This window comes from Enhydra lutris, unplaced genomic scaffold, assembly GCF_002288905.1.
Source record: "Enhydra lutris kenyoni isolate GAN:26980312 unplaced genomic scaffold, ASM228890v2 scaffoldscaffold30, whole genome shotgun sequence".
Taxonomy (NCBI): domain Eukaryota; kingdom Metazoa; phylum Chordata; class Mammalia; order Carnivora; family Mustelidae; genus Enhydra; species Enhydra lutris.
Genome location: NW_019154114.1, coordinates 18,235,781 through 18,259,147, shown reverse-complemented (window position 1 = coordinate 18,259,147; position 23,367 = coordinate 18,235,781). Strand labels below are relative to the sequence as shown.

Genomic DNA, 23,367 nt, shown 5'->3' with positions numbered 1-23,367 from the left:
CCGCCCGGACAGGGTGCTCACACTGGACACTGCGCAAGCCCTCAGCCAAGCGCAGATGCAGGAACCTGTGCCTTTCCCTCCCCTGCCATCCCATAACCCTGCTGCAGGAGGGCGGGAGACTTTCAGGTCCCTCTCCTGTCCGAGGGCGCTGGAGGGCTCGGGGAGGCTGCTGCTCCCTTTCTAGCGCCGCGTGCCCAGACCACGCGCAACTCCAGGAAACGGCCTCCTGCTCCACTCCAGACACCGCAGGACCGGGCCGTTCACCACACCGCGCCACCCACCTCCACCAGCTCCCTCTGGGAGCCCCCAAGAAAGCCCATCCCAGAGCCAGACCCACCCAGTGCTCAGCATCCCAAGTCCAGGCCCCTTGGCTGAGGATGCTCTGCAGGAAATCCCAGACCCCGGAGCCCCAGGAGCCGCCCACACCCCATGACCTTCTTGGTGTAGCCCATCGCCTTCAGGACAGAGTGGTTCAAGGTCTCCAAGGAGGCCAAGACGTCCTCATAATCGCCCATGTGGTCCACAAAGTAATCTGAAGGAAGGCAAAGCAAAGGTCAGGGTAGGAGGACCCTACCCTCGCGGGGCCTCCCATGCATCCCACCTGTGCCCTCAGTGCTCCCCAGAGTCCCATCCTGCCACCCCAGTCCTGGTCCCTGCAGAGCTGGGCACCTACCACATAGCTCCTTGGTGTCCACGTGGCTGCAGAGAGAAGGAGGGAGACTCAGGTCAGGCCTGTCCCCGTCCCATCCGCCCTCCCCCTCCGCAGCGTGCATGGCCCCGGGCTGCCCGCTGTGCCTTGTCCGTCATCATCCACGCAGGCCCTGCCAGCCCTGCTTCACGCATGAGGTCAAGGACGCTTCCCTCCCAAGGATGGAGCAGGGAACCCCACCGGCAACTCTTCTGACCTCACCACCGCTCACTCCCTCTCCCCCACTCTGCTGCCCATGTCATGAGCATACGGGACACGGACTGGGCCTAGGCCAGGGGCTGGGAGAAGGGAGGGAATGGGACAGAAGAGAGGGGGCCCATAACTAGTATGGGCTTCCCCCAGGGCATGCCTGCCTGCCGGGTCCTGGAGCTCTCAGGAGTCCTGGGACAGCCCTCCGTGTCCCCACCCTCGCCCTGGGGTCCCGCATCCCGATGCCTACAATGTGGAGAGGACTATGTCCTTCCTCGGAGGAGACTAAGCCCCAGAATGCCACCCACGCTGGGGAAGGTGCAGGCAGCAGCCTCCGAACGGAGACGCGGTGGTGGGCGGTGCTGGGGGCACATGCCAAGGGACCCTTTCCGGGCCCTGGTTCCCTCACTGAGAGAGGAGGGACTGCCCTGGGCTGGAGAGCTCCTGGAATCCCAGTTCCGTAAGATGCATCTGGGAGAAGGCTCCTATGGCCAAAGAAATCTAGGTTCAAGGCTCTGGAAGCCCTGTCTTGGAGATTCCTCCAATTCACATCCCATATTAAATGTTCTGACAAGTCCTGCAGAGAGGAAACCTGTTTAACTGTACTCAAATGAGGATTTCAGCCAAAGCCTCCTTCCCCCTACCCAGCTGGCCCAACACAAAAGGCCCCATGACAATGAGTAAAGCAGAAGCCACCTACAGACCCCTTTCAAAGCTCCCTGGGGGACTGCAGGAAGTGCTCGGAAACCGCCATCTGTTTGCAGAAACCAAGCCCTTCTCGGGGGCTGCAGCAGGAAGCTGTTTCCAGTGGCCTTTCCCAGATAAGGACACCTGCCCACCCCGGTCCCCAGCCTATGCCTCCCAGGGCACTCGCAGCCCCAACCTCTGGTCCAGGTCAGCACGGTGCTGGGTCCCCTGCAGGCACGCCTGGTGGCTGCTCCTTGTGCGGGATACCTCCAGCCTGTCCCAGGGGACCCCGGCTCAGCAAACCTGCTCCAAGCAGCACCCCCGGAACTCTGGTCCCCATGACCTGGGTGGGCCCGAGGAGGGGGATGGGCCGCGGGGCCCAAGAAAGGGGCCGGGCCTCATCTTGCCTGGGGTCCCAGGGAAAGAGTGAGTTGGTGGGGTCGGGTGTGTATGAGCAGAACGTACACTTTGCACTTGACTTAGGGATGGGTCAGGCCAGAGGTTTTGGCTGGTTCTGAGATGCAAGTGCGGGGAGTTATGACAGGGTTTATGAGGTGGGGAGGAGCAGGGCTCAAGTCAGAGCTACAACTGGTACCTGGTCAGTTTGGTTTAAGACAGGACCAGTGAAGATCAAGGTCACGGAGGTCCCCTAGAACGGGGCTGAGTTAGCAGGAGGCGGAGGTCACTGCCAACGTCCCCTTTTTGTTACTGTGTGGGCATGCTGTAGTGTCGAGGGTCTGTTCCTTCTTAGCCACATGTGCCCAGGACAGACAAACCGGCCAATGCGATGTCCCCGTGCCACACCCCAGTCACCCCGGCCAGCGGGGGCCACCAGACCTGACCTGTGGGTTGGCAGGTGCGGGGATGTTTTGGGTCTCCTGCCCCTCCAGGGGAGTGGGACACAGAGACTGATCGCCTCGCCAGGACGGAAGACGGGTCCCCCCAGACTCACGGGAGGCCGCCCCAGCCCAGCAGCGGGGGGCCTGGCTCACTTGGTGTTGTCGGAGTCGATCGTGTGGAAGAGGCCCTCCAGCTCCTTCTCGTCGAGGACGCCATCTGCAAAGAAGAGCTGGAACTCCTCCAGCGACAGCTTCCCGTCGTCTGCAGGGGAGGGAGGAGGGAGGGAGGGCAGCTGGCGTCTGAGAGATTAGACAGCCCGGAGGCCAGACAATCCCCCAATCTACAGATCAGCTCCAGCCGGAGAACCTCCGCTGCCCAGCGAACGGCCAGATGAACTAGTAAACTCCAGGTCGCAGAAAAATCACTGCCTCGTCTAATTCCCAAACGAGCACATCAGCGCCCACTTCCAGGGAGTCCCCGAGCCAACAGAGTCGGCAAGTGGTTGGCTGGGCTCAGGTCAACGACCAGCACCTGCTCTGGGCCAGGCCCTCTTCTCCCCAGAAACGCTGGCCGCTGGGGGTGGTACCCTCCAAGGGAGCACCGTGCCGAAGCCGGGGGTCTGACCACCCTCCTCTCTTGCTTCCAAACGCCCACACAACCCCCTGACACCGGCACCATCTCCCACTGCAGCCCCGGTCCCGACCCAGGGGAGGGAACGCTTCCTCTCCACGCCGCACCAGCCACGCGGCAAACTTGGGGCCCGAACCTTCACGCCGGCCGACGTGAGACGGGGGCCCACGGTGGGCAGGTGGTTCTCAGTCCACCAGAGAACAGCCGTGAGGATGCCGAACCGTAGGAAAAGGAGGCCCCGGGCGGGCACTGCCCAGCCTGTGTGTGCCTGGGACGGCTGGGGCCCCACAGCCCCAGGTCCCACCCACCCACCCTCTGTCTCACCTCTTCTCCCTCTGCCCGCAGCCCCCCCGGGGCACTGGCAGGTCTCGTGGGCTGGGAGCGAGCGGTCACAGAGGAGGGAGTTCGCGGCAGACGCCAGTGACTCTGGGAGAGGCAGGGGCCCAGCTCCCCCTTCCCAAACTTCCTTCCACCTAGGCACACCTGTGGAGCAAACTCCCCGGTGGCTGATCCCCATCCCCTCCCCATGATCTCAGACCAGTTCCAGCTGCTCCTTAAAGGAGCCACGCCTGTGGGTGTCTGTGAAGTCGGGGAGAGGGAAGCCCCAGCCCCTTGGCACAGACCCCCTGCCGTGACTTCCAGCTAGTCTGCAGTCAGAGTCCCCTACAAGCCCACGTGGCACCTGGGTGAGAAGATGCCCCTTCGGGGTCGGGAGGGAGACCACCTCCAGCAGACCCCCCATGGAGCAGGCCTCAATCCCAGGACCCCGAGATCACGACCCGAGCTAAAATCAAGAGTCAGACGCTTAACCGACAGAACCACCCAGGCGCTCCCATTCCTGTATTTTAAAGGCCTGGAACGATCTCTCTTTGCTCCCACAAACTCTGCAGGGGCTCAAAGTAGGGGCCCAGAAACCAGCTGGGCAGAGGGAGACCCTCGCACCTTGCCACGGCTTCCCTCCACCTGTCTTCCTTCCGGCCCCTCAGGCCTGCAAGGGCAGGAGACGGGAGAGAGGGAGCAAATGCCTGTGCGGGAGGGAGGGCAGCGCTAAGGGCAACCTCCCAGCTGGCCCTCTGACTTCCAGGCTCAAGTTTCAGCGTCACAGAGGGAAATGACTTTGTAGCTTTCAAAAACAAGAGCTCCTCCCTAAACAAAGCAGACAAGCCCCAGCCCACCCCCTTACACACACACACACACACACACACACACACACACACACACACACGCAACCATAAAAAGGCCTTCACGCTACCAGCTGTAAACGATGCACGGCCCACAGAGGCTCTTTCCAGTCTGTGAAAAAGAGGAGACTTTCCAAGTTTCCTCTGGCACCAGAGCTGATACAAACAAGGAGGCCCCGAGCAGAACTGCGGCCAACACGCGGGCCATTTGGTCTTCACGAGACTCCCATTTTCCAGAGCGGTATACCGAGACCCAGAGCCGCTAAGGGATCCACAGCTGGAGCTAGAGCCTCAGCCAACTGGCCCCCAAGTCCATGCCTCCCCCCAGGCCAGGGGCAGAGTCTTCTGGTGAGAGCCCCCGCCCCCCAGGGGCAAGGCCAAGTCTGCACTGCGGGGGAGGGGAAGCGTGCGGGGATTGACTACTCATGGCTGCCACGGGTGCGGCCCTGGGGGCGTGGGGGGCATCTCCCTGCCTTCCCCTCCTTCTGCCTGTCCAGGCTCAGGCACAGACTTCTCGGGTGACATTTACCTTGAACGTCCTGCCACAGCCCTAATGAGCCCAGCTCCGCTAATGAGGGAAGGAACAGCTCCTGGCTCCTGCCCGGGGCCTCTGTACCATCAGAGGAGAGGGCCTGGCACCCCCTCCCAGCAAGGACGCTGAGCAGGCCGTTTGCAGGTGTCTTCGCTAACGAGCATGAGCTCAGCCTCTGTCACCGTGACCTTTCAAATGCCAGGACTCTGCCTGTGTCCACGTCCCTGGAAGGCACGCAGTCTGGCGCTGCTGGACACCATCTGCCACCCTCCCAGGCTTCGTGCCCGGGCTGCGGGGCAGACCCCTGACCCTCGGCCTCCGCGCAGGAGCCACGATCGGTCTGTCTCAACAAAGAAGCGTCCGCCCTGGGAGACACCGGCACAGGCTGGCCCCGAGCACCTGGCCCTGGGGTTCCGGAGGCTTCTCCCGGGAGACCATACCCCACCCTGCACCTCTGGGCATCACTCCTGCGGATGTCCGGGGCAGGGCCAGCACCCACCTGTGCGTCCCGTCTGCAGCTCTGGCCGCCCCTGCGGGTTCATCCCGGTCCCCCCACCCAGACGTGTTCTCAGTCCCCGCTGCTCACGCTGCTCCCCAGCCCGGGATCGGCAGTCCCGCACCCGCGTGCTCTGGGTCGAGCTTTGGGCATCGCTAAAAAGACGGTGATGCTTCTCATCCCAGCAGAAGCGCAGTGAAGCCCCGGTGAGGTCGAGGAACAGGGGGTGCTGGGTGGCTGCCGGCAGCCCCCCGGGCGGTAAGCTCCTGGGGTAGCGTGGGTAGGAACCAAACACCTGTTGGCAAACCACGGCGTCCACGCCCACGGATGGCGTCGGCCGCACGGTTCCCCATGGCCTGGGCACCCGGACCCGGCAACAGCACCACCGGGGCCCTCGGAGGGCTGTCCCGGTGTCATCAGGCCCACTTACAGATGGGGAAACCGAGGCCCCAAGCATTTGCTGACTGGCCTGGGGTCACTAGAGCCAGGACTGTGACAGAGAAGGGACTCCACCTCCTCACAGCCCCCGAAGCTCCTCTGGGACCAACATCAAACCGGCGACAACCCCTCAGTGTGGAGGCCGGGAAGACCTGAGGCTCCCGGAGGGGAATGGGCTCCGCCTCCGTGGGGGCCCCGGAGCCATGTCGAGGGACCCCTCCACTGTGCTCAGGGGGCGGAAACACGGTCTCCCACAGGGCATCAGGCGACTAGGAGGAGACCCGACGTGGGCCTCTAGGGAGGCTGGCGTGCCGAACCCCCACCAGGCAGGTGCACACACACGGGTCTGCGCACACTCGGTGTGTCCAGCGGTCATCACAGAAGCAGGCAAGGCCACGCAGAGCCACGGCCGCCCGCAGGGAGACCGGCAGCCAGACTCCTGCTGTGCCCCATGGCCGTGCACAGCCGCACTTGGCAGGGAACAGACCCGTGACCTCGAAGCCTTCAGACCTTTGCAAAGACTGACTGTGTGCCCACGGCAGGGACAAGCCCACATTCCTACTAGCCAGGGACTCACGATGGGCGAAGGTGACCACGTGGCCCCAGGCCACGGCACACTGAAGACGCCAGAGAGACACCTGCATCCAGGTCTGGGATCGAGCCTCTCGACCCCTGATGAACCTCGAAGGCTGTCTGGGCCCAGGTGCCACAAGCGCTTTTGGAGGTCACTGCAGGGCCCCCGCATCCCTATCTATCCCCCCTGCTCCAGATGGAACTTGGGAGTCCCGTGTCCCAAGAGGCCTGGGAGGGACCATCATCATGCCAAGGGGCAGGGGATGGAGACCCCTGGGCCCTGGCTTCTAGTCCAGGCCTGGGCAAGGCCCTCCCCCAAGGCCTCTCATTCCACCCCAATACCATGGAGGGGTGGGTCAGGGAGAGAGGGGGTGCAGGGCCCTGGGCCAGAGCGGCCACCTGCAATTCCAGCCCACGCAGGAGAGGCGCTGGGGCCCGAGGACCCCCTGCTCCCCACCCTGCGCACATCTCCTCCCTGCACTTTCCCAACAGCCAAGGCTGCAGGCTAGTTAAGAGTAACCGATCAGCCCGCTTTAGAGATGTGGAAGCTGAGGCCTGCAGAGGGACTATGTGTTACCTAAAGGCCACGGAGCGTGGCGCTGGCCCTGGGAATAAGGACGAAGGTGTTTATGTGAAGTTGTGCTGCTCCTGGGTGCAGCTGTGAGGCTCAGGTGTCCCTTGGGAAACCTGGTCCTTTTCAGACCCCCACCTCCGTCATATACTGGAAAGACTTTCTGAGAAGTCAGGAGAAGTGCAGTGTCACCATCCACGGCCCCGACAATGTGCCCCTCACATCGCTGGGGAGGACACCCGACGTTGGGAAAAGTCCCGGTGTCGCAGCACAAGCTGGACTGTCTTCAGGCAGCTGGGTGACCCTGAGCAGGTCACTTAACCTCTCTGGGCCGCTACGGAATTGTCAGAATAGGAGCAATAGCACCAAGGGCACCAGATCGTGGCAAGGAAGACGTGCCAGGGCCTGGAGTGAGGCTAGGGGCCCCCTTAAAGGGTGGTCGCTGGGCACCCCCTCCCTGGGCTGCTCTGGTCCCTCCCAGCTGTCTGAGGGCTGACGTTCCCCAAGCACCTACAATACGCAGAACACCAGGGCATCACAGACACCAACTCCCTGAATCCCTGTGGCACCCCTACTAAGTATGAACCACGGGAATTCCACTGTATAGACAGGGAAACTGAGGCACGGGCAGAGCTGGGTTGTGGCCTTCTCACTTCAGCATCCTGTACTTTGAACCTTTAGGTGCAAGGCTGTTCATGCCCCCACCCGAGGTCCCTTTTCCTGAAGCATCAGGACAGAAAGAGCCAGGGCCTCACTCAGGGGACAGTCTGGGAGGGAAACTCACCGTTTTTGTCGGCCCGGCGGAAAATCTGCAGAGAAGAGAAGTACAGTCAGCTGGGGCCCCAGAGGGGCAGACGCCCTCCGGTGGCCTCTGACTCATCCTGGGATCCCACTCCCGGGGGTGCGGGGGGTGGGGTGCTGGGAAGCAGAGCAGCCCCTCCCCCAGGAGAAGACCCCAGCTGGGATCCGGGGCGGGAGGGACGCTCGAGGCAGAGCCCTCCCAGCCTCCCTTGAGGAAGCAGCGCCCACTCTTCTTCTGGGCCGCCAGCCTGCCCACGGCCACACCGGCAGCCATGCGCGCACACACGTGGACACACAGGCTCACACCCAGCCACACGCTTGCGGGTGTGCCTCCAGAGAGGGCCGTCCACGCGGCCGCACCCACCGAGCTACGCGCAGTCCCACACTCGGCATCCGTGGCCCGGGGACGCAGCCGCTGCGCCCCTCCCGGAGCCCCGTCAGTTAGGTCCCAACAGAGATGTCTGCTAAGGAAACCTCGAGGACCAGCCGGGGGCGGGCACTGGATTGTTTTCCGGGTGGGGGAGTGGGTGGAGGCAGGCCACCCAGAGCTCGGCACCCGGGCTGCAGATGCGAGGGTGTGGCTGCAGGGGGAGGGGCGGGGGGAGCTGACAGCCACCCACCCCTCCAAGGGTGAGCTGAGACCTGGTATTTGCAAGATGAGGTGAGCCATGCTGGTAAGAAGGAGCAGGGGGAAGCATCACCGCTTCTGACCATCCATTCCCACCTCTGCTTCTGGTCCTGGGGCCAAGGACAGATGTCACTGCCCCCCCAAGCACCTGAGACTGTGACACACTGAAGCCGCAGCTCAGGAAGGCTTCTCAGACATCACCCCCTTCCCTCAGCTGAAACCCTGCTCTGGGGTACCTAGGCAGGAGTCCCCGTGGCTGGGGCGGGAGTGGGGGGGCAAGGACCAGAGCCCCGCCCCTACTCATAACAGCAAAGTTTCCCCGAGGCCAGGGTCCCACCCCCAGCGGCCCAGGATGGCCACGACAACCAAGCAACAGAAGCAGACCACATGATGGGGCTCCAGGACTCCGCTCCCCACCCCCACGCACCACTCCCTCTCCCAGATGAAGAAATGGAGGCTCAGAGCCCACACACACCAGCATGATGAGGACCCCGGAGCCCGCTGCCTGTACACTTAGGAACGGGAAGGGTCTGGACAGGGCTTTCCCCGAACTACGCTGGGGTCTGGAGAGAGGGCGGCTACGCAAGTGTGTGTGTGTGCACATGTGCGCTTGTGCAAGCACACGCGTGTCCACAGACAACCACAAGCACCCACAGGACAGCTCCCCCTGCCCTGCCCAGCCCCCTCTGCACAGAGCCAACTGGGTTCCAGGAGAGAAGAAGGGAAGAGGAGAGGAGATCCACGCTCCCCCCAAGGATCCAACACACAGACACAACTCTCCCCCAAACCCACCGGGTACAGGACCCTCAGGAGCACAGGCACAACCTACCACTGTGCTGTTAGGAGGTGGGGGTGGTTCAGTGAACCAAGCCCTCTCCGCCTCTCCCTGGCTCTACAGAGCAGGTCTCCCACCCCACCCCCAGCAGTCCCTCCCGTAGATTCTTCCTCCCACTCCTGGGGAGTGGGTGGGAGGGTGAGGTGGGCTTCCCAGAGGTGGGTGCGTTGAATCAGGGAGGGGATGGGGGGGGAGGTTTGAGTCGAGGGTATGGAAGGAATGGAGAACAGAGGGGGCTCCTGGTGGGGGTGGGGGCTGGAGGGGAGCCCAGAGGGGTCCAGGCTCAGACAGAACAGATGGGGGTGGCACCAGCTCTCCTGAAGGAGAGAAGACAGGTGGGGAGGGGGCTTCACTGTCACAGAGCCGCCGGTGCCTGGGGTGGACAGGGGCTTTGGGGATGAGAAAACCCGGGCTCATGGTCTATGACCGGGATGAGAGAAGGGGCACCGGAGCCTGGAAGGGGAGGGGGATTTCAGAAAAGTATGGATTCAGGCAGGCGTCGGGATGGAGAGGAGGGGGCCGGAGGCGGCAGGGGCTCGCGTCCCGACAGGGTTGAAGGTACAGGGTGAGGTACAGGGCTGGAGAAAGGGTAAGGGTTTAGCCAGCACAAAAGTAGGGGGGCGGTGGCCGGGTCCAAGGACTCCAGGGTCCCGGCTCCGGCTCCAAGAAGGTGGGGATCCCCAGAAATGGAGGGAGGGGGGTGGGAAGAGGAGGACCGTCGTGGTCCGGGGAGGAGGCTAGACTGGGATGGAGACCGTCTGGAACTCGGAGGGGCTGGGGTCGCGCTCTGGGACTCGGGAGGGGCCGGGTGCGGGTCCCGCTCCGGGGGGCCGAGGGGGAAAGGGCCGGGGGTCCCCCGCCCGGGGAGGAGGGGGCCTCGCGGGTCCCGGCGGGGGCGCAGGAGGGCGGCGTCGGGAGCGCCCGGCGGTGGGGGGAGGAGGGGGCTGGGGTCCCGGCCGGCGCGTACTCACGTCCAGGATGACGGCGGTGCCCCCGCGCGGCGAGCCGGGCCCGGGGCCGGGGCCGGGGTCCGCAGCGGGGGCGTCGGGGGCGTCGGGGGCGTCGGGGGCCAGTGGCGCCCGGGGCTCGCCCATCCTGGCGCCCACCCAGCGCAGCAGCCCGCCTAGCGCCCGGCCCTGCGGCGGCGGCTCCCGGAGCAGCCTGTGCGCGCCGGCCCTGCACAGGCGCGCCGCCCGCTCGCACATCGCGCCGCGCCCGCCGCCGCCGCCGCCCGGGAAGCCCGCCGACCCCCGCCCGGCCCGCGGCCCGCCCCCGCGCGACCCCTCCCCGCCGCCGCCGCCGCCCGCGCCGCCCCGCCCTCCCTCCCTCTGCCCCGCGGCCGCGGCCACCGCGGGGACCGGCCGGCGCCGGGGGACCGGGGAAGGGGGGGCGCTCCGCCTGGACCCCGAGCCACGTGCTTCGTGTCCACCGCTCCCCCCCACCCCGCCCCCGGCAGCCGGGCGCGGCGGCGGGGGGGCGAACCGCGGGGGCGCGGTGCTGGGGGCTGGACCCCAGCCTGGCCACCGCAGGGGCTGCCCAGGAGGCGTGGGGTGTGGGCGTCCGGCCGCGCAGCCGGGGGCTCCCTGGGGGCCGCCCCCCGAAAGTCTCCCGCTGCCCCCCTCCCGAAGGTTCCCCCACCCCACCCGTGGCGCCGACGCAAGGGCCGGAGCGCAGGTGTCCGGCGAGCCCGGAGCGCCCTCTGCTGGCTGCAGCTCCGGGGACCCGTGCCCACGCGCTGGGCCTCCCCCACCACTCCTGCGGGCCCGCGGGCCCCCTCAAACCTCCCCCACCAGCGCCCAGACTGGTGGCCCAGGACACCCTCTTCCCCTCGCACCCTATCCACCCATCGTCCATCTGTCCAAAGGACGTGTTAAGGCCCGTGATAGGCGATGGGCTGCACTAATGGGACTGAGGTGGGGGTGGGGGAGTCCTTGGCCTCCTGGCACCTCGATCCAAGCGGGCAGAGACAGATACTGGAGTGATCGCACAGATACACGAGCCATTAATAGCCATGAACCTTGGGTCCCGGAACAGGGGGTTGCCCTGGGGGTAATGGAGGGGCTCCTGGTAGGGGAGACCGCCGGCACTAAGTGACCCTTAAGTTGAGAGAGTGGAAGGAGCAGGGCAGGGACTAGGCTGGAGCGGTGGGCAGGCGCTGTGGAAACACCCCCCCCACACACCCTCCCCTCAGTTCCTAACACAGCTGTGCCCCGACTTAGGGCACCGTCCCTTATCACACAGCTCCCCAGCCCAAGGCTCTCCCACATGGCCCTGTGCTCTGCGCCCCCCCCCGGGGGGCACCCAGCCCCCTCCCCATGCACAGAATCCGCAGACACAGGAGTGGAGGCAGGTACTGGGTTTAATTGGGACCCGATTCTGGAAGGAGTAGGGCCTGGAGTCCTCTTGGCTCAGTGCTCAGCTGGCGTACCAGCAGCTTTCTCCCCAAATCACAGCCTACCCTGGCCTGCGGCCTCTGTTCCCATTCTGGGCACTAGTCCCAGTCCAGGCAGCCTGGGTTCCCTGCTCGTCTTCATCCGAGAGGCTGCTGCCTGGGCTCAGGGTCCCTCCTGTCTCCTGCCAGGAGAGGCCCCGTTCCTTGCTGGGGTGTCCAGTGGGGCTGTAGGAACCTCCCTTCCTCGTTAGGGCCTGGGTACAAGGAGGCCAGGCCAGGCGCTAGGGTGGCTTCCTGGCCTCCTTCCTCAGCAGGGAGTTGGCCACAGCCAGGGCCCCACCCTGCACGAAACGCACAAAATTGTCCCCTGCCAGCGGCCCCACAGCGTACAGGCCCTCCTGGTGGGTGCTCTGGTACGTGAAAGGGTCCACATCGATGGGGTTCCTTTTGGCGCTCAGGGGCTGGTCAGGGTCCATGGCCAGATTCGCGCCCCCCGCGGGGAGGAAGGAGAGGTCGGGGTGGGAGCCGATGAGCACCAGCACCAGGGCAACTCCGAAGACCTTCTGGAGCCCCCCAGGGTCCTGCAGCACGGCCTGGCAGTCCTCCTTGAGGAGCACCAGCCGGTGCTCAGGGAGGCTGCGGTAGCCCTCGTAGGGTCCAGGCGACAGGACGGACCGCTCCCGCAGCATCTGGTACACCTTGTGGTACTCGGGGTACAGCATCTTGGGCAGCTGGTTGAAGACCAGGCCGGGGTCGTCCACGGCCCGGCGGAAGGCGTGGATCACGGGGATGTTGTAGTGGCGGGCGTAGAGGACCGCGTCAGCGGCCGACAGCCCCGCGCCCACGATGAGGACGGGGTCCGAGGCTGGGCTCACTGTGCCCGCCCGCGTGGCTGCCTCCAGGGCCGAGAGCTCGTAGTGGACGAAGGGCAGGGCCTCCCCGGGGATGCCCAGCCGGGCCGGGCTGTCCGACGAGCCTGTGGCCAGCACCACGTTGCGGGCGCACAGGGAGAAAGGCTGCTGGCTCCGGTCCTCGGTGGTCAGGAAGCCGCTCACCTGGAAGAGGGGGCCGGGCTCCCGGACCCCGGAGCCGCTGGACTCAGGCATCCCCCACTCCACGGCTGTGACTACGGCACCCGACACGAAGTTGTGGCCCAGGCCCTTCTTGGTCACGTAGTCCCTGTAGTAGTGAGCGATGTCCCCGGCCGTGGCCCGGCTGTTGCGAAGACCTCTGGAAGGGAGGATGGGGGATGGAGGGTGTCAGACAGCTGACGGGGGTGTGGGAGCCGTCAGGTGCGACAGCGTGACCAGGCCGGCAGTGGGCCCCTGAGCTGGACGGTGGCTCTGCCTCCCCCGCTGTGGGATTCGGTTTACCCCTCGGAGCCTCCAGCTCCTCATGTGTAAAACGGAGCTAGTTCGGGTACCTCATCAGGGTGGGGCGGGGGAGAGTGTGGCCTCCAGAACTGGGTGGCCTGGGTTCAAATCCTGACTCCGCTGCCGGTGAGCTGTGTGCCTGAAATGATCCAGGCCTCAGTTTCCTCATTTGTGCAGCGGGGATGATGGCGGCGATGGAACTACTTCCTGTGGTGGCTGAGAGGGTCGGACGGTGTTGTGAACGGGGACCTCAGGACAGAACCTGCCCAGTGGTGAGCGGCAGGGGACAGTCACCCCTGCTCCCAGGGCTGAACACTGAGCTACGGAAAGCTGAGAGGATCCTGTTCCTGTCAAGTCCAGGAAGCTGGTGCGAGGAGTTAGAGGTGACAAAGTGGCCGGCCTCAGGCGGGAGGAAGGGGTTTGTGCTGGGGGCGGGTGCGAGGGGGGCTCCTGGGGCTGAGGGCATCTGGCTCTTGGTTCTGGGCAGCTGCCGTGCAGGTGTGAGCTCCTGCAGATGTTCTACCCGCCTGCTGGAGTGGGGCGCGCTTCCTGGACTTCACTAAGCACATTAATTTAAAAGCAGCCCCTGCAAAGCCCGTGGCAGAGTCTACCCGGCCCGCAAGGGCAAAGGCTGTTTTACTGCCAGTGTTGTTCCTCTTGCTTTTGCTCTCAGTGCCTCCCGGCCTGGGCAAGGACCGCACGGCCAGTGTCGCCGGGCACCTGAGCTAAAGGCTTGGGCGCCATCCCAGCTCCGCCGTCTGCCTGTGTGACCGCAGGTGGGTTACGTCCTCCAGCTCAGGAGGAACTCACTAAAGGAGAATCCTACGAGGGGCGCCTGGGGGGCGCAGCTGGTTGAGGGTCTGACTCTTGGTTTTGGCTCAGGTCCTGCTCTCGATGGTGAGATGGAGCCTCACGTTGGACTCTGCACTCTGCGCCGAGTCTGCTTGTCCCTCTGCCTCTGCTCCTCCCCCCTCCCCCCCAAAACAAAATAATGGAGGATCCTAGGTGACACCTACCAAGTCCTATGGTAGTGCCAGCTCACACGGCATCCCCACAGCCCCGAGCTCCCCAGCTCGCCCATCTGCTTCTGAAACTGGAACTCTGGGGTCTGTGTCTGTGGGTTTGTCACTTCCCCTTCTCTGAGTAAAAACTGTTCCGGAGAATGGTCCTAAGATGCTACAGACTGTTCTTTCTAAGGGCAGGTCGGAAAGGAGGAAAGCCCCAGGAGTGGGCGGGGCTTGAGAGCCCCGGAGGGCAGGGGGCGTGGCCCTTGTGGGCGTGGCCCTGCCCCTAGGAAGAGACAGGTGAGATCTGCTGAATGGGGAATATGAAGCAGTCACGTAAAAGGAGGATGGCAAACACAGCCGTCACCACCTGACATCCTATGCCGTATCCTGTCCTTAAAAGTAGAATACAAAAGGGTATGTCTGGAGTTAAAACCGAAGTCCTTGTCCCTCTCTGGATATCTTTGTACCAGATCTGCAGGAACACAGAGACTTTCTCAAACTGAGTTGCAGCGTGGGGACAACAGGCCCGTCGTGGCCCTTGGGGGTCGGAGAGAACAGGGCGTCACACAAGGTCAGCCAGCACCCGAGTGGCGGTCCCCTGTTTGCCACCCCCCACCCCCCGGAGCAATGGCAATGTGGTGCCTCGATTCCCGGGATGAGCGGGGCTGGAATTCATCTGCTCGGTGACTGAGCTGTCCCCCAAGGACGGTCAGATGGGTGGGAGTCGTGGGGCCATGATGGAGCTAGAAACAAGACGGGGGAAGCACCCCCGAATGGAAGAGCAATGGAGAGATGTCGGGTTGGGCTGAGCTGTCTTCCTTGTCTATGTGTGGTCAAGTTTCTCTTACAAGAGCATTTCAAAAAGGAAGTGCATCCTCCTCGCTGACCTTGAAGTAAAGAAATTATTGCAGGCCAGGCTTGAGTGGTGGGAAGGGCCAGCTGTCATGTCAGTATCTCTTAGAGGCTGAGATGCTCCCAGGGGCCATGTCGGGGCGGGGGTGGTTTGTCCATCAGGTGGCAGGAGCACTGGCAGGGGGTCGTGGGGTGAGCCCAGACCCCTGTGGTCCTGGGCAAGTCTTTCCCCATCCAAACCTCAGTTTCCCGTCCTGAAGTAAGAGGAGGGGCAGGCTAGCGGAAACGCAGAGCCCTTATACCTCTGGCTACTGGGCTCGACGTCCGGGGGAGGCCCAGTCACCCCCGCCCTCCCCGGGCTCTCTCGAGCCGCCTCACCTTCGCCTCCTACGCATCCACTCCTTCACCGGCAGGTCCGGGAGCCCCATCCACTGGCCTTGGCTAAGCGTCACCATGGAGCCTTCAATGGACTGTGTGCGAAAGGAGTCCTTTGGTCCAGGCCTCTCCGAGCCCCCAAGCTGATAGGGAGGGAGGGCATGGGAGGCCTTCGCTGGGGTGGGCGCAGGAAGGCAGGTGGGGAGGAGGGAGAGGAGGGCCGGGAGAGCAGGAACGTGAGGGAAGGGAGAGGCTGGGAAGGGGAGAGCCCTAACTTTCGGGAGGGAGTCTCTCCAAGACCTCGGGCAGATTCGGCCCAAAGCCCTTCTCACCCTCTCCCAGCTCCCACTCACATGCCAGGCTCCCCCGGGCAGGTTCCGGCCGAGGACCACATGGGGGATGGCTCGCTCCTTCTGGTGCTTCCAGGTGAGAACGGACTCCATGTTTCCCCCAAAGTCTGTGTCTGGGCGCAGGAGGGCATCAAAGAGCAGGGCCACAGGGCTTTGGCTCCGGCCTTCAAGGCCTTCAGACAGGTAATCCAGGTCCTGGAGGGGGTGCATAGGTCAGAGTGGCACTGGAGGAAGGCTGCCCAGGCCTGCATTCCCACCCTCATATCAGGGCGGTCACACAGGCTTGGAAAATGCTGCGTCACAGAAGGAGATAATGCACATCAACACGGTAGAGGCTCTGACAAGTCCCGCAGCTGCATTTACCTATTTAGTTCTGCCAAACCCAGTATCTCTCAGACTTCCTGGAGTAGGAATATTTTCTCTGAGGAACTAATGTCCTGTAGAAGGTGTTCTGAGAAATGCTGATCTAGACCCAATTACTTCCTCATCAGCCAGCTTTTGAGGGGGAGGGAGCTAGGAGGATGGCTGATGCCAGAAGTGGGGGGGGCGGGCAACGGGCGGCCTTCCGGAAGGCGAGGGGCATGGGTGAAGGTCTGGTGTGCCCTCTTGGGCAGGGGCTAGTGAGCCAAATGCTTCCGGCAGGATTTCTCAACTTCGGTACTGCTGCTGTTTGGGGGGGCTTGTGCTTCGGTGGGGGCGGGGGGGGGGCCGCTGTCCTGTGTACTGTAGGCGGTTAAATGGCCTCCCTGGCGGCGACCCTGGGAGCCAGGAGTGCCACTGCTTCAGTTGTGACAGCTGATGTCATGGCTGACTCTGCAGCCCCTCATGTGACTAACAGGTGCATCTTTCTATTTTTGCCCCAGTTCCCTGGGGGGCGGGGGGGTGTCCCCTGCCCCGTGCCCAGAGCTCTGACCCACCTGGTCCAGGAGGGAGACCCCCGGGGCCTCGGCGAGCTTCCTCTGCAGGAGTGGGTGTGGGTGCTCGGTGTCCGGTTTCACGTAGGGAGTGTAGCCCGACAGCAGGTAGGACAGACAGATGCCTGAGGGACCATTGCCTGAGGAGGGAGGGTGGGGGCAGAGGACAGGGCTCTTAGGGGCAGCAGACCACTGGCTCGGAGGGCTTTGGTCTTGACCTGTCTGATTCATTGATTTGCTCTTTATTCATAAACATAAAACAGTGAGTCCTTAGCACGGGCCAGGCGCTGTGCATACTAACAGTGACAAAGTAAGGGACCATTGCTGAGAGCCTCCTGGGTGCTCCTTTAACAACAGGGCGATGCAGGTGACAACCACGGACGTTTACAGGGTGCCTGCTAGGTGTCGGGGGATCTTAAGAACGAAACAGTAAGACGTGGCAGATGCTGCTGCCGGACCAGGCCATGCACGAAGCCCTGATGTGCGATAGCCCCGCGCGTCCCCCAGTAACATTAGCAGGGTGCTGGCTATCCGTTTTCCCCTTTCACACTGGAGGAAGCTGGGGCTCAGAGTTTAAGTAACTTGCTTGTGGTCACACAGCAACACGACAGATTCTAAGATCACTAAGAACTCGCCCTGTCCTCCCAGAGCTGTGTGGTTGGTCAGACAGACAAGAAAGATCTTAACAGGATAGATTCCTGTGCTCTGGGTGGGGGTGGGTGGGGTGAGCTGGGCAGGGAGGCTAAGGAGGAGTACGGCGCCCCCGCAGGGCTTCCAGTCCCCAAGCCTGGATGAGTTACACTGCTCGTGTGTGGCCCTTCTTGGGCATTTTCCCCTGTGACACTGCTTCTCTCCTTATCTGTCTCTCCCCCCTTCTTATCGTGTGCCGTGCAGAGTATCACCCATATGCGCCGTGCCCTTAGCACAAACCATATGCAGTCACCGATGTTCAGCTGTTTCTGATTTACAGAGGTGGCCTTTGAATTGGGGAGGGGCCGTCTGTCCCCATTTTGCAGACTGGAGGACAGGAAGCGCGTGCTTCGGCCACGTCTGCCTCACGTGGCCCTGAGCACCGTGCCGGGTACAAGGGAAACATAGTAGCCCTTGCAGGCTTAGGGCCGGGCCCCCTCGGCCTTGCTGGGCAGCCTCAGTGGACAGTTCCGGCTTCAGGGGTTCTTGGAGGGGTCACGGGGAGTGACATTTTGTAAATTGCTAGGCCTAGCACCAGGCACGTCCTGAATGCTCAACGGCCAATTGTAAAGACAACTTTTGTAAAGAAATGCCTGGCCTGGGCCTGCCTGGCTCCCGACCCTCACCCCAGGGGTTCAGCACAGCCCATCCTCCCGGATGCACTCACCGATGATGACGACCGTGAAGGGCTCTGAGCTGCCGCCGCCAAGGGGGTCCTTTCTCCAGCTGCTCATGGCTGTGGCTGGTGGGGAGCTCGCAGCTGGCAGCTGACCTGGGGGCAAGTGGGGAGGAAGGGCTACTCCGTGAGCCTGGGGTGTCATGCACTCCCTTCCCGGCTATGGGCTGTTGTCCTGCGGCCCTCAGGGTCAAGTCCAAGGTCCTCGCTGAGGCCTATCGAGATGACATTCCCCTGTTCCTTCTCTCCTTCCCACACCTGTCCCAGTCCAAACAAACCACCTCCCCTCCCAGTGACCTCCAGGTCTGAGCCTCGCCCCTTTCTCCCCATTTCACCAGCAGACAGTAACAACACCCCCAGCTTATGGGCCATCTTCTGTAAGACCTCCCTTGCCCCACGGCAATCCCTGCCCAGCACTTCTGTGTCCCCCACAGTCCCCACCCCACAATCCAGCCCTCAGGTCTCCGGTGCAGCCAGTGGCCTTTGGAGCCATTGCCCAGCAAGATGCTTCCTAGCTGGTGACCAAAGACCCATTCTTGGAACTCTCTGTGTCTGATTCCTCATCTAGAAAATGGGAATAATAATAGTTTCTACGCTGTTGGTGGGACACAGGGAGGTGATCGCCGTGAAGCATTGGCTGGAGCGAATATGCCACTGGGCAAGGACTGGAGCCCACTGCCAGCTCCAGCGGCTCAGGCGGAACAGGTGGCCTTGAAGCTTGGCAAGCCAGAGTCACTCTGGTTGGGGAAAATGCCTGTAAACTTGCCGGTTTCTGGAACACCTACGCCCCCTGCTGGCCACAGGCCTGCAGCGCATCACCCATAGGGACCTAAACCCAGTTCTTGGGGGGGCAGGTACCAGAGGGAGGGAGGGTCCAGACCCACCTGCTCCACCTCCCCCAGACCCAGCTAAGGGGGCCTCCGACCTCACCCGCTGCCCACACACTGCTGTCCTGGGGGCCACAAGACAACGGAGCATTGAGGAGCGTGTGGCCTTTAGCATGGGCCTAGCTACTTCCCACGCGGCCGCACGCAGGAAGCCGTCGGTTACGACCCCAGGTCACAGACGTGTCACCTGGAGCCCAGAGAGGGCGCACAGTCGCTCAGTGTCACAAAGTTGGCTTTGAAACCGGTGCCGAGGCTTTCCCTGTGTGTGAACCCTGCATGCCCCTGGCCTGCCCCAGTGAGACCCGGGGCTCACACGCACGCGTAAAGAGTGAGTGGGCTGGCACGTGCCCCCCCACCCCTGAGCAGCCAGGGATGGGGGCCCAGGGTCACTGCCCGCAGGAGTCTACTGGACGAGGCGGAAATCTGGGTTTTGATGTGCATTCTCCGATTTGGAAAAGTGGGCAACCAATTCACACTCGGAAGAAAAAATCTTGACTGGTGACCAAACGTGACGGAGGCCAGGATACGACCTGCACATGTGCAGAGGGGCGGGAACACCAGCATCCACCTGGAGCAGATGGAAAGGAAGATCCCCTCCCCAGCAACGGGCGGGTGCGAAGACCCGGTGTCGCTCCCCTGGGGACAACAACAGACCTTCTCCCGCACTTTAGCGAATGGCTTGCACCTAAGTGATGGCACTGGGTCTGATGACCTTGAGAGGGGAGCCGTGTCACCTCAGCCGGCGGATGAGGAAAGGGGGGCTCGGCGGCGAAGGACCCATGGCAGGAAGTGTCATGTCACGTGGCATGTCAAGGACACCCTCATCCTGGGAACAGTCCCCCTGCCGCTGGTCCCCGGGGCCCCAGGGGATGAAAGATGGCAGCAGGGACTGCGCAGCCTTCTCCACACAGGGTTCCCTGCAGGCGCCGAGCTGTCTGCCCCAGGAGAGGGTCTGGGGGGCGCCCCCCACCATTACCACCACCTCCAACACAAATGGCTAATGTTTGTGCACGTCTGTGACGAGCTGGCTAGGTGCCAAGCGTGTTCTAACCACTTTATACACGTTAACTCATTTAATCCTTATTTAACTGTGTACCCTTCCACTCTCTCCCATATCAGAGCAGCTGAGGTCATGGAACCAGGCTCCAGAGTGCAGAGTGACAGGGTGTGACAGCTTCTGCCAGAGGCCCTGGGGAGCAGGACGGCAGTGTCCCAGCACACTCTCCTAGAACCTCCCTGCAGCCCTCATCTCTTCTGTCCCTAGGAATAACAGTAATGGGGACCCATGCGATGCCCTTGCTGAGAGCTCCATATGCCTTACAACTTTAATTCTCATGGCAACCCACTTCACTGATGTGAAGACTGAGGCTCAAGGTGGTGAAGCCATGCCCCCGAGGTCATAGAGCCAGTGGGTGACAGATCTAGAGTTTGACCCCGGGGGTTTGTGGACTCCCCATGGCCCCCCAGAATGAGCACGCCCACGCTGAGCCATGCCCTTCACCCCTCTTGTCCCTTTGACCTTCTCCTCCCCCATCCACAGGGGCAAGAGGCACTCCTAGGAGCCCTTGGTTCGCCTCTTATCCTGCTTCCCGGAAGGTGGAGGGACCCATTTCCCATCAGAGCTTTTGGGCTCCAAGTTCAGTGCTCCCTTCTAGAAGCCTCCAGATGCCACATACATGAGGTCACCACCCCGAGGTCACTTCCTGTGCCGCGGCCCCAAGCAGCTGAGAACTCTCATTACCTTGGAAGACCGCACACGCTGCCACGGGACAGCAGACGTTCTGAAACTATTTTCATTTTCATTTACGCGTTTTAGTTTTGTGGCGCTGGAACGGCCAACTTTTAATGTTCACTTTTTGTTCGAGTCCCTCCTGAAGACAGCGAGTGCCAACTGCAAACAGCTCCCGGGAGAGTCTGTCATTCACAGAAGCAAATAAGCAAAGAAAAAACGGGAACATCGGCCGCCTTCAACGACGGATGTTTCCTTGAAGTCTGCAGCACCGGCGTTTCTAGCGTTCCTGGGGCTGAAACTGCTCTGAGCCTCCGGGACACCTGCCCGGCCGCATTTACTGGGCACTGCTGGTGGCCCTTTGCTCACTTGACTTTGGATCTCCCCCACGCCCAGCCCACGCAGAGGGTGTTCTTAACCCTGGGGCGGGAGAGGGAGACCAGGGTCGGGGCGGAGGCGGCTTCTCGCCCAGGAACGTCCCAGACGCTGCCAACGAGTTCAAGTCCTGCCGGCCGCCGACCGTCGGAAGGTGGGCAAGGTCCCCCGGAGGAACAGACCGTGGGAACAGTGCCACCAAGAAAGGGACGTGAGGCTGAAGCAGGGCGAGGGAGAGGAGGGTCCGTGGACGCGAGCGCTACCTGCCCGCAGCCCCGGGGCCCAGCGGGGTGCGCCCCTCCCTCCGGAGCCTCCCCCACCTGGAGCAGCCCCGCCCCGTGCTCAGCACCCCAAGCCTGCCAGGCGCCAAGTGCCCGGGACGCAGGGTGCGGGGACGAGAGGCGCTCCAAGCCCGGCTGCAGGACCTAGTGGCCGGGCGGCGGGCAGCGCGCCGGGGCGGCCACACCTCCCTTCCCTGCGGCGAGCGGCGTCACGTGGGCGGGGGCGGCGGCGGCCGAGGGGGCCGGGCACCTGGGGACGGCGGCCGCGGAGCGCGGCGGAAGAGCGTCCGGCCCGGCCCGCGGGGCCCCCCGCCCCCCGTTTCTCCCCCACCGCGCCCGCCCTGCTCAGGCCACTCACCTGACCGGCGCGGGGGGCGCGGGGGCCGCGGCGAGCCTGGCTGGCGCACGCCGGGAGGGCCGGCTTTCGGGGCCACCGCGGAGCAAGTGGCCGTCTCCCCGAGGGGACCGAGGAGGCTGTGTGAGGCGGGGAGGCCGGGGTATTTCACGGCCCCGGAGGAGGCGGGCGGGGGCGGGGCCAGGAAAACCACTTTCATAAGCGTGAGTCAGCAGGGGCCCCTGGATGAATGAACTTGCACCAGACCCACGGCCGGCCTTAAAGGGGCCCCGCCGCGGTGGGGGGGGGGGGTGTCCGGCGCTCCACTCCCCGGGCGCGGGGGCTCAGTCAGTAAATAGAGGACCCAAAGGCCCCGATCCAGCCAACGCGGCCTTTTCTCCTAGGCAGGTGGCCCTTGAAGTGCAGAAGGACACCCTCGGGGCACTTGGTGCCGCCCCCTTCTCCACTCGGACTCGCCCCACCCCGTATAAAGCCCTCGGGCATCAGCCTGCCCAGGGTGAGAGTCTGGCTTTGAACGTCCTGGGCAAGCTGCCTCAGTTTTCTCATCTGAAAAATGGGGCCAGCGAACAGGCTGTCCCTCCTGGGGGGTGTGGCAGTTAGGGGATGCCATTCTTGGCTCCCACGCCTAAAACATGAAGCCGGCCCCCTGAGTCGGTTCCCCAGTTATTTTCTCTGCACACTTGCTGATCCTTCCTTATTACTTCATTATCTCTCCCCAGACCAGGTTGTGGGTTCTGCGTGGGCAGGAAGTGTTTCCGTGACCGCTTCATCCCGAATCTGGAGTGGTGCTCAGGGCGGAAGGGAGGGAGGGAGGGAGGGAAGAGGGCTAGAGTTGGAGCGGTGTCTGGCCCGGTAGACCTCAGCGCACATCAGCCAGGATTTTCATCACTGATGTGACTGGTAACCAGGCCGTCCTTTCCTGTCTGGGGACTTCCCCGTAGTTGGGGGGCCTGTGGGAGGCCAGGGAGGTGCTTACCTTGCACGCAAAGGTTGAAGGGGGCACCCAAAACACTCAGTGATGAAGAACATGGTGTTTTCGTGCAACATTTTTTTGAAAATCAAAATTAGGGGCGCCTGCCTGGATCAGTCGGAGTGTGTGACTCCTGATCATGGGTTGTGAGTTTAAGCCCCATGTTGGGTGTAGAGATCACGTAATAAACAAACAAATAAACAAACTTCTAAAAACTCAACAGTAGTGCAAGAAGTGGAAGATGAACCGATTATTAAAATTTCAGGACTCAACGGGACCTGTAACGGTGCCGTGCTGAGCCATCCTGGAGCCTGACGCTAAAGGAAAAATCAGAATACTGATACGGTCTTTATTCGAAACTTTGCTATTTTCTTCATCCTGCATTTTTGGCACTACTCTCAAGTTTTAAAAATATCATGGGATCGCAACACTGTGAGTCTCGATCGATTATGGAACGCTTCTGTGCCCCTCTGGTTTGTGTGGTCCCCCTCCTGGGGCTGATGGCCACAGGGATGGGGTTAGAATGCACACACTGTAGACTATGCACAAGAAGGGACGAGGGGGGATGGGGAGGGCAAGGACCAGGTCGGACCGCGGGGCTCTTTTGGGGACAGGGTCTGGTGTCCCACCAATGAAAGATACCTCTGAGGAGGCAGAGTCCTGCTGGGACAGACAGAGACAGAGGTGAGCTGGCTGGTGCAGGGAGGGGCTGGAGGGAACTGAGGGATTGGGGGGGGGCAGCATAAAGAGCAGGGCCGAGAAGGGAGACCCTGGGCTTAGGGAGACTAGGGGACGGGAGCCTGGGAAGGGCTGCATCAGGCCAGGTGTGAGGGGAGCGCGTCCCTCCTGCCTCCGCTCTCCTCCTGCTGGGGGGCTCATGGGTATCCATCCTGTGCCCACGACCCCACTCTCAGAAGGGCCCTGCGCTGGGTGTCACACTCTGCTGTTCCCACTCTAAAATCCTTATTAATTGATGAATGAGGAGGTCCCTTGTTTTCATGTTGCACGGGGGCCCACAAATCACGTGATGG

At 62.9% G+C, this 23,367-nt stretch overlaps 2 protein-coding genes across 5 annotated transcripts in view; both read right to left on the bottom strand.

The window, feature by feature from the left end:
* Positions 1 to 10,315, bottom strand: part of LOC111152913 (N-terminal EF-hand calcium binding protein 2) — a 29,189-nt gene extending 18,874 nt beyond the window's left edge. For 2 of the 3 annotated variants that reach the window (XM_022511649.1, XM_022511650.1), the window contains exons 1-5: positions 10,082 to 10,315; positions 7,631 to 7,655; positions 2,578 to 2,686; positions 674 to 699; positions 435 to 532 (exon numbers count right to left, since the gene is read on the bottom strand). In XM_022511649.1, coding sequence (XP_022367357.1) covers positions 435 to 532; positions 674 to 699; positions 2,578 to 2,686; positions 7,631 to 7,655; positions 10,082 to 10,315 — 492 coding nt within the window. Of the gene's footprint in view, positions 1 to 434; positions 533 to 673; positions 700 to 2,577; positions 2,687 to 7,630; positions 7,656 to 8,289; positions 8,530 to 10,081 lie in introns of those variants that run through there. The other variant, XM_022511651.1, reaches the window with a different exon arrangement.
* Positions 10,316 to 11,451: 1,136 nt separating this feature from the next.
* On the bottom strand, positions 11,452 to 21,162 carry LOC111153025 (oxidative stress induced growth inhibitor 1). 2 transcript variants are annotated; one of them, XM_022511832.1, is made up of 6 exons: positions 20,368 to 21,162; positions 17,731 to 17,835; positions 16,377 to 16,513; positions 15,463 to 15,654; positions 15,113 to 15,204; positions 11,452 to 12,732 (listed from the first exon to the last, which is right to left on the bottom strand). In XM_022511832.1, the coding sequence occupies exons 2-6, from the start codon at positions 17,795 to 17,797 to the stop codon at positions 11,784 to 11,786; spliced, it is 1,437 nt and encodes a 478-aa protein (XP_022367540.1). In that variant the 5' UTR covers positions 17,798 to 17,835; positions 20,368 to 21,162; the 3' UTR covers positions 11,452 to 11,783. The 2 variants fall into 2 exon arrangements, with proteins under 2 accessions (XP_022367540.1, XP_022367539.1); XM_022511831.1 differs by lacking the exon at positions 20,368 to 21,162 and having other exon boundaries at positions 17,731 to 19,447.
* Between the last annotated feature and the right edge of the window lie 2,205 nt (positions 21,163 to 23,367).